This window comes from Emys orbicularis, chromosome 4 (genome assembly GCF_028017835.1).
Source record: "Emys orbicularis isolate rEmyOrb1 chromosome 4, rEmyOrb1.hap1, whole genome shotgun sequence".
Classification (NCBI taxonomy): domain Eukaryota; kingdom Metazoa; phylum Chordata; order Testudines; family Emydidae; genus Emys; species Emys orbicularis.
Window position 1 is genome coordinate 8184132 of NC_088686.1, and position 9666 is coordinate 8193797.

Here is a 9666-nt window from a genome sequence, read left to right on the forward strand (position 1 = left end):
TGCCCTCAAGAGCTCCCTTTGAGTTAGGCCTCCTGAGCTTGCTGCTCCCACACGCACCCTCCCGGAACACAGTGCCCTATTGGCTCCCTAACGTTCTAAGCCCGCCTTAAGCTGCTTTTCTCTCAGCCCGGACCCGCCCATCTAGGTCTCACTTCTATCATGCGCAATGGATGACCTCACCGCTCCAATCTCTGACATGCGCGCCTCGCCGCTCAGAGCCCGAACACGCGCAATATGGGCTGATCGGGGCGACTCCGGAATGCGCATGCGCTCTGAGTGGTTGCTGTCGGCTCTGCCACCAGCGCTGTGTGCGGGGCTCGGTTCGGGCATGCGCAGTCTGGGCTAGTCGGCGCTATCCGGGAATGCGCATGCGCCAGAACTAGCCCGTCCACCGGCGACGCAGGCCGGGTTCAGCTCTCCTTGACATGCGCAGTAAGCGCGCTGGGCTGGAGAGAACACGGAAGTCTCAAGTGAGTAAGCGCCGGCCGCGTAACTAAGATGGCGGCCTCCGTGAGGCGCTGCGCCGTGGCCTGGCTGGTCCCCGCCGCGGGGCTGCTGGCGCTGCTGGCCGGCCCGGGGGCGCTGGGGAAGCGGAGTGAAGTGACGGTGCTGACGGACGGGACGTGGCGGCAGCTGCTGCAGGGCGAGTGGATGATTGAATTGTGAGTGCGCGCGAGGGACGGGACCGCCCCTCCCCCCGGCCCGCTGCGCCCCAGGGTGTCTCCCCTCCCCCACCAGCCCCGCAGGGACATGCTGGGGGGAGGGGGGACGTGGTGTCCGGGCCTCGGCCCGCGCTCCCTCCCCCCCCCCCCCCCATCCGCGAGTCCCTCCCGGGGGGCGAGTGTTCTCGGGACTACTAGGGCGTCACCCCATGCTCCCAGTAGGCCCTGGTGTGTGTTGGGGGCGCCCCTCCTCCCTCAGGCCGCCCTGCTGCTGCGGTGGGGGTGGGGCTCCGGGGGCCCAGCCCCCCCCCCCCCCCGGCCCGGTGTGCAGCCTGCCGCTGGGATCCTGGCCCCTCCAGCTGTGCTGAGATTTCCAAGGTGAACCACAGCCTCATGGACCCTCCAGCCCCCGCATTGAGGCAGGGCCACACATTATCTAGACTTGATACAAGTGTTTACCCAACCTGTTCTTAAAAACCTCCAATGATGGCGAGTCCCCAGCCTCCCTAGATAAGCAATTCCAGTGCTTAACTACCCTTAGAAGCCTTTTTTAGTGAATGTCTAGCCTAAATCTCCCTTGGTGCAAGGTCTGTTAATTGGGATTATTTTTTTCATCTATGATTCTGCACCAGTGTCTCAGGCAGGATTGGGCAGCTTTTAAAACCGAGGCTAGTTTCTCCTTTGTGCAGACTTCTTTCAATAACTGTAACATTCACAGTCTGCCATACTGAGTTTTGCTAACAATTGTTCTCTTAGGAAGCTGTTGCTTAAGAGGTAATAAAGGTGGCAAGTTTATGAGGCCTGAAGGCATGGCTTAAATATGAAATGGTGAGAGCTGACTCTGTGGTAAATCAGATCTTTAATTCGCTTAATCTGTTAAAATGGGGTGTGGCTGCCCATTTGTTAATATCTCTTTAGCACTGGAGCCTTAGTGTGTATTAAGTCACTAGGCACATTACTTGCAGTGCAGTGTTTATATTCTGGCTTATTACTGCATGGTTGAATAAAATAGCATTGTGTTTCCTCCCACTGTGTTTTTTGAGACCGACTTTATTTTTCAGTTATGCTCCCTGGTGTCCTGCCTGTCAGAACCTGCAGCCTGAATGGGAAAAGTTTGCTGAATGGGGGGAAGATCTTGAAATTAACATTGCAAAAGTGGATGTCACAGAACAGCCAGGTAATCCCTGTTACATATCTGAAAAAAGAAACAATATTTTATACAGATGTTTACACTTTATGCAGTACCCAGAGGCTGTGTTGCTTCTGTTTTTTGTTTTGGTTTTTGTTGTTGTACTAAAGTGAAATGTTGAGCGTGCTTGTTTTAAATAAAATGAATAGAGACAATCAGAACAATACAATATCCTTAATTGTAGTGAGAGCTCCTTAACTATATTTATGGTTGAGATTTTCAAAAATGCCTAAGTGGCTTAGAAGCACAAGTACTACTGAAAGTCAATGGTACTTGTGCTCCTAAATCATTTAGGTGCCCTTGAAAATTCCACCCTGTTTGCATTATTGTTGTGCCTGGAAACCCCAACCAAAATTGGGTTCCCTTTGCACAAGCTGCTGTACAACACACAGAAAGAGACAGTCTTTGCTCTGAAGACCTTACAGTCTAAATAGATAAAAGATGAAACAGGCACAGACAGGTGAAATAACTTGCCCAAAGTCACATAGCCGATCAGTGCAGAGCTGGGAATAGAACCCAGGACTTCTGTCTCCTTGTTGAGTGTCATATCCATTAGACTATGCTCTCTTTCCAGTGTATTTGTGTCAGTTTGTGCTTGATCAGAATTACAGGGGAGCAACCGAGATACATTTTTGTCAAGATACCTATGATAAACACATTTATTGTCCGACACTGTTTATTTCCTCTCTCCCCACCTCCCCCCCAGTTCAAAATGCTCTTAACATTTTAAAAACAACTGTGTCCTTCTGCAGGTCTGAGTGGGCGATTTGTCATAACAGCACTTCCCACTATCTATCAGTAAGTACTCAAAATCCACAGTAATAGAGGAAATGTGGTGATCGTCTTATTAAATGTTGGATTTCTTGGAAAAATGATTGTAGATTATTTGTTTGCTTTATTGAGATAGGCTTTTTAGGACAGAGAGGGGGAAGTCTCAAAGCTCTTTGTAGCATTAATCATAAATTTATAATCACCTAGCCTGACCTCCTGCATAGCATGGGCCATGGAATGTCATCCAATGATTCTTTTGCAGTTAGGCCATACCTTGACCTATCTCTGTAATGGGTGCTTCCATTTTTTAAACTTGTGTCTATTAGCTGGGTTTAATGCTGCCATTGGGTGAAGCACTGGCAAGATTGTCATCTTTCTGTAGTAACACAATATGAGTCTAGCAAAGATCCTATACTCTGCCAGATAAATGATGTTAATTGCTTTCAATTTTTTTCTAAGACTCTTGACTTTAAAGTAGGATAAAAGGAATGATTCTACAGAATACAGAAGAAAAATGCCATTGAACAGAAATGAATGGTACATGAATAGATTGTACTACACAGCTACATGATAGTTGTACTATATCGGGCATCCTAAGGTACTCGCCTAACTTTTTACTCTTTGAACAGTTGTAAAGATGGAGAGTTTAGGAGGTACCAGGGCCAAAGAACTAAAAACGACTTCATAAATTTCATCAGTGACCAAGAATGGAAGTCTGTTGAACCAGTTTCTTCTTGGTTTGGTCCTTGCTCTGTCCTGTAAGTATCAGTCTGATTTTATCAGTATCTATATTATTTTCACTACCAGACACATGCACATTTGAGGATTCTGTGGAACAAATTATCTGGTGCACCATAGCACTGCTTGGTTCACCTTAGAGCAGTGGTTCCCAAACTTGGTTCGCGACTTGTTCAGGGTAGGCCCCTGGTGGGCCACGAGACGCTTTGTTTACCTGAGCATCCGCAGGTACGGCCGCTCGCAGCTCCCAGTGAACCACGGCCACTGGGAGCTGTGAGCGGCCGTACCTGCGGACGCTCAGGTAAACAGTGTCTCGTGGCCCGCCAGGGGCTTACCCTGAACAAGCCGCGAACCAAGTTTGGGAACCACTGCCTTAGAGGAGTAAATGTAACTTTCTGTCCCCTGTTCGAATGAGGCTGTCTCAGGGTCCGTTATGTTGGTGAGGATAATCTTTGCAGAGTTGAGAATCTGACACTGTATTTTTGTTGCACTTTGTAGATTTTTTTCATAGGCTAATGTACTTGTTCTGCACGCTTGAGTGGAGCAGCTAAAAATTTGGAAAGTATATCATTGTGCTAGAGCGCTGGCAGTGTAAAGAACACGTGGAGGCAAATCAGATGCAACCTGTGATGAGTGCAGGCAGGGAACAGTGGGAGAGTGATGTCACCCAATCTCTCAAGAATTATGCTGTTTGAAATGCTATCTAGCCTTCCAGTGGTTTTGAGGAGCAACTCAGAAGATTGCTTGCTTTTAACTACTGCAATGCTCCTATGTTGTAAATGCTGGAGGTATATTGTTATTTTGGGGGAGGGATGGGGTAGTAGATGGGGAATTGCATAGCAAAATGGCATTCCAGAATCAAGGTTCTGTAATCTGACTTGGATGATCCCATATTCTTATACGCTGTACTAGTTCGACAGTCGTGACACAGTCTAAACAATGATATTTGAGCTCTTCTGTACAAAAATACAAATACTGTGTTCATATTATAGCCTTTCTGCAGTTAGAATAATGTCAGGTTCAGTTGCAGTCCTGCTCAGTGTTTCTGGGCAGTCCCCTTTAGGCCTGAAATCTTTGGCCTCTGGTGGTGTGTGTGTGTTTGTTTTTGAAAGGTCAAGGAAAATTGTGACATCTGTTTTACGAAGGTGTAAGAATACTTCTCCCATTTAAAAGCTATCACTTTGTTCAGAAGTCAAGATACCTGAGCTTTGGAAACTTGGTGTGCAACTAATCTTAGTGAAAGAATTGGTCCACAACCAAGTATGACACACATAGGCTACCTAATTAAATTAAGGTCAACAGAAAAATGACTACTGCAAGTGTACAATCGATATCTTTAATGTTTGTGCCTTAGTCACTGTGCATGTCTCTCTTCATAAATGCACACTTAAGTACTGAAAGTGGCTTAACTTTTCAACATGTCACCTTTTAGCTTTGCTTTTCCTAAAAAACAAAACAACACAAATGAAAACCACGCGCTGGGGCTGAATTGAATACTACTTACAGCAGTGCAAAGATAGCATGGTAACAATGAAAGATCAGGAAATGCAAAAACCTAGAATTCCTACACCAATAACTCTGATACTTATATGCAATATTTTATATTTCTGTGCGTGCATTGTGGCCAAGCTAGCGTTGCTATAGGAACCATAGCTTTTATATACCCTGACTTTTATTGTAACTCTGCAGTCTCAATGTCACATTACGATGCTTTTTGGATCGTATTAGTTACTTGAATACAAACATAATTGGTACTGTATAGGCTATGTTTGCCCTGAGGAACAAAGTCTAGTGCATTAACAAATAAAGAGTTAAAATGCATAGGCCAGCAGGTGCAAGTTCTACGTGGTGTGTGGAATCTGTAGATGTCCTTCAGAAGCTTGCAGAAGAAATATATTCAGGTACCAAATAATGCCCATCTCCTGAGAGGGAGACTATTTCTAGAACCCTGCAAATCTGCAGCTATCCGGTTGATATCTGCATTCGCAGATGTGGATTTTTGCAGCTTGAGGATGGAAGTGGATCCAAATTTTATATCTAAAGCCCTGCAAATCTGCGGATATCGGCATCGTATCCACGGATGCGGATATCCGCTGGGCATATTTGTGGATCACGGATCAGATGCGGATACGTATTTTGTATCCGCGCAGAGCTCTAACTATTTCAGGGTAAAGGGCAAAGGAGAAGTGGTTGGAAAGCAGCCTGATATTTTGGGATGGTTGCAAAACCAACGTTGCTCAGTGTAGGTCTGATGAATAGCAATCAGAATGGGAGATTCATAGATCTGTGTGCTTCTGATTTGCCTTTTAAAAAAAAACAAATTGCAGTCTCCAGTTTCACTCTCTTCTGATTTATTTCAGGATGAGCAGTATGTCTGCTTTGTTTCAGTTGTCCATGTGGATCAGGGTATGTGTTGCAAGTCTGATTTTTGTTTAACTTGAATAAAGAAAAACTTGGTATTTTGCCATTCTTGAAATGACTAATGTCTGTCTTTCTTTTTAGAATTGCCACAATTATTTTACAGAAAAAGTTGGTATGCCAGTTTGGGGATCATATGCTATTTTTGCATTGGCAACTCTGTTTTCAGGACTGATACTTGGACTTGTAAGTGAAAAAAATTCAGTTATGAGAAACAAAAGCTGTTTTTTATACGGCATGGTGGATAAATGCAATGTAGAAGTTCAGAATTATTGAATGAAAACTTTTTCTTTTCAGATCATGGTATTTTTAGCAGACTGTCTCTGTCCATCCAAAAGGCACAGACCGCAGCAGCATCACTATCAAAGTAAGCATGTTATATGTTTCTAAGGGTTTCATTTTGTTCGAGGAAGCCAGTGAGTAAATCCTCGTTTGATAAAACAGGTATATAATATGAGGCTTATGATTGCTGGCCATGAAACGTTCACTAAAATGTTGACTTTTTGCTGGTCAGTGATGTTGCACTTTAACTGTGATTATCTAGTGTCTAGGCTTCATAATAGGATCATGACTGGGGTTAGGAGAGGATATTGTTTACCATAGACTTCAGATGGTGAAAGTAGCTTTTGCAACATTTAGATATTTGGAGGATATTTCCTCCCTCACCCTCTCAATTATTTAATAATTAAATTAATTAAAAGTTTGGGCTTCAACACGCTTCAGTTCAATTCCAGTTTGGAACTGGTAGTCAGATTGAGGACAAAAGAAGACATGCCTCATCTTAAAAGGAGGAGGGGTTTACATCTGTTAACATAATCCAACAGTTCAGTTTAAGATGCTTCACTGGGAGCTATTAAAATGAGGTGTGGTACTAATGGGGATTGGTTAATCAGTGTTATAAAGACATGTGAGGAGAAGGCTCAGCCCCGTGTACCTCTAACTGGTGCTTTTAGGTTCCCCGTCCCAAACCTGAGGGAGTCTTATGCCAGGTTATATTTACTCAGTAATCCAGGAACACAAGTGACATAATTCCTTTGGTGGCAATGAATCTCTTTAGGCATTTTACATTTAATATTGGAATTCCCGACTTCTGCTGGTTTGTGGTTAATATAATTGCTATGTCTAAACCACTGCAGTTAATGTTCATGTGTATGGGAATTCCTAGACAGACCTGTTTGGTGTTGCGCAAACAAATAGGTCTTGAGATGAAAGTACTTTGTTTTCTCTTTAAGAAAAATTAGCACCAGAATCAGCCCGGCTCTTGAAAAAACTGGATGAAGAACAAGAAGCAGATGAGGAGGATCTTTCAGATGATGAAGCAGAGGATAAAGAGTTAGCAGACAGAAACTCTTCAACAAATGCTGTAAGACAGCGTCCTGTGAACCTTGCTGCTGCCACAGATAAATCATAGTTCCATGTACTTGAGGGTTGAGAAACAAAAAGGGTGGAATGTACCAGAACCTTCTGCTTGAAGAGAGGTGGAACTCGTATCGCTGTAGTGTTCGCTCATCACTTTCAGAGAAAGCTACCTTTAAAAAAGTCTCTGTGGCATCAGGTATTCAAAGCTGAAACTTGATATTGCAAATGGCGAAACCCAATACCATATGTGTGTGGATTGGTGCTAAGAAATAGTTTGTATGGCTTTCTGAATGACTCATTCTGTGGTTGAGTTGTACAAAATGCAAAACTGGTGTATTTGCAGTATTAGAGAATATTAGCAAGGAAAATGCACTAACCTGTTTGTCTGCTAGAGCATCTGAAAAGATTTCTCATTGTAAATCTTTCCAGTTTCACTCTGAAGAAATGCTGGAAAAAATTCCTCAAGTTATGGGACCTTAGCCCAATTTTTGTGGTAAAAATGTTCACTGTTCTGTTGGGTATGACATTGAGTGCTGCAAAAAAAATTATTTACACCAATAATGCAAACTAAGGGTATCCTCTAATAAAAAGTAAGGCGATGAGACTAATATGGGACATTGGCGTCTTAAAAACTGAAGAGTGGCTTGTTAATGCCAGTCATGCATTGGCCTGATATTCAGCATTGCCCTGTTATGAAACTTGAGTCTTCCCTTCTAATGTGGACCATATTACTCTTTCCCCTCTCTTTTTAACCAATTTTCATCCTCTGTGCAGTAGGTAAATCTTATATATCCCAGGCTGGAGGAAAAACTACAAATATGACTTAAAAATATGATTTGAAGAAATTTAATTTCTTGGTGGCTTTTCTCCTTCTGAACTCTTGAGTGGAAAGGTATTTTTCTACTCTTACAGTCAAATAAAAAAATGCTTCATTTTTTTTATTTGAATGTATCCTAGATAACTAAAGTATACGAGCATGTGTTATAGGTGAAGAAAGCAGGCTGCCTGATCTTCCACGCTCAAACAGAAATAGCACACTCTCTCCTGTTAAACATTTAGTGTGAAAAACCTCGAGTAAAATAGTTACTCTTGCCAAGTCCTAAGTTGAGACATTTCCAGAGTTTTGTGTTCAGAGCATCTCATTTTCTGCTGTTTTTATTGTGCAGAGGACATTCAGCACTGTATCCCGGCCTAGAGGCACAAGTTTTCTTTTCAAATACCACAGGCCTTGTGGTTGCTTGCCTTCCAGGGCCACTATAATGAAGCTACTGTATTTATTTTCATTTCTGCTGCATTACAGCACGGATAAGTCTAACCTTCTTATTAAAACAAATGGAAAGCTGGTTCTCAGGAGTTAAAGAAATGATTTCCATAGGAATGGTCAACAATGATCTCTTTTCCATGGTAGTATGCACACTCCATTCCCTGTGCTCTGATCCAGTAAAGGGTTTGCCTGCTTCATATTAGTTTAAGGAACTGTTTGTTTCTTTAGTGATATCTCATGGAAACAGAACTTTTAATAAAACCTAAAAGATAATATGCTATAAAAAAAACTCTTAGAAATAGTCCTAAGCATTTTCTGTGACTATTTAAAGCTTTTGTGGCTTTCAGTTAAGACAGTGATGCTCCATATCAATCTGTTGAAACGAGTAATCTTGACTACAGTGTCTTCTGACTGCATAGTCACCCTACTGTAGTCAAAGCTGAGAAAAGCAAAGGCCAGTACCTGTAATTATTCAACTGCAAAATGAAGGTCCCTCATGTGCATTGTGAAGCTAATACGAAATCCCTCTCTCGCATTACACAGAAATCTCTTGTCAGTTGCATTGTCTCTTTTTAACAGGAGTAGAAGGCTCTTAAATGCCCCAAAGGAGATACCCAAGTTCTGAGCTTCTCAATTAAACGTGTAATTCTTCTACTCTGAAAACTGATTTCAAATGGCATCTGGCAATTCCCTGTCTGTCTCAATGACTCCAGCTCAAACTGGCTTAGTTTACAAATAGCGTTTTCTGCCTAAGTGCCAGTTCCATCAGTTCATCCTGCTGTATGGAACTAAAGCTGTCATGATTCAACCGCATCTTATTATGAGCATGGTTGTGTGCCTAGTGTATACTTCAAGGACCATGTCACCCTGAAATTTTTTTAAAATTGACTAATTTACAAAAAGTCCAGTTTCTTAGAGTGCCATTTTAAATGCTATGCCCTGAAATTAATATATATATCTCCTTATCCTTCTAAGGGTTTTTCTGTTTTTATATATAATATATATATATATGTTAATACTGGAATTGTGTATTAGCGAGCCAAAGAAAATGAAGATTTCTGTTGCTAACTTCTGAAGTGGTGTTTACAAGTGAAAGATTGCTGTATATAGTAGGTGCAGCATTTTCAAACAAATGTGACTCAGTTCTTGCTGGTCCTCATCTTAGTGAATTTGCGGTGCTAGCAGATAGATTAAACATCTTTGTCATTTGCAAACAGTGAATTTGGTCTGGAGAGGCTCCACTAATGGAAATACTGATGCCATTT

The 9666-nt window shown here is 42.6% G+C and overlaps 1 protein-coding gene across 1 annotated transcript; it reads left to right on the forward strand.

Annotated features, from left to right (window-relative positions):
• Positions 1 to 498: 498 nt before the first annotated feature.
• On the forward strand, positions 499 to 7191 carry TMX1 (thioredoxin related transmembrane protein 1). Its single transcript, XM_065403782.1, has 8 exons — positions 499 to 662; positions 1724 to 1839; positions 2604 to 2649; positions 3252 to 3380; positions 5721 to 5766; positions 5863 to 5964; positions 6076 to 6145; positions 7011 to 7191. Exons 1-8 carry the CDS (start codon positions 499 to 501, stop codon positions 7187 to 7189), a joined length of 852 nt encoding a protein of 283 aa, XP_065259854.1. The 3' UTR covers positions 7190 to 7191.
• Positions 7192 to 9666: the final 2475 nt, after the last annotated feature.

Excerpts from the sequence above, each read along its gene's own strand:
- TMX1 (XM_065403782.1), top strand. The coding sequence starts at position 499 with ATGGCGGCCTCCGTGAGGCGCTGCGCCGTGGCCTGGCTGGTCCCCGCC. Across the intron at positions 1,840-2,603 it reads GGATGTCACAGAACAGCCAG|GTCTGAGTGGGCGATTTGTC; the intron begins GTAATCCCTGTT and ends GTCCTTCTGCAG. Across the intron at positions 5,767-5,862 it reads AGTTGTCCATGTGGATCAGG|AATTGCCACAATTATTTTAC; the intron begins GTATGTGTTGCA and ends CTTTCTTTTTAG.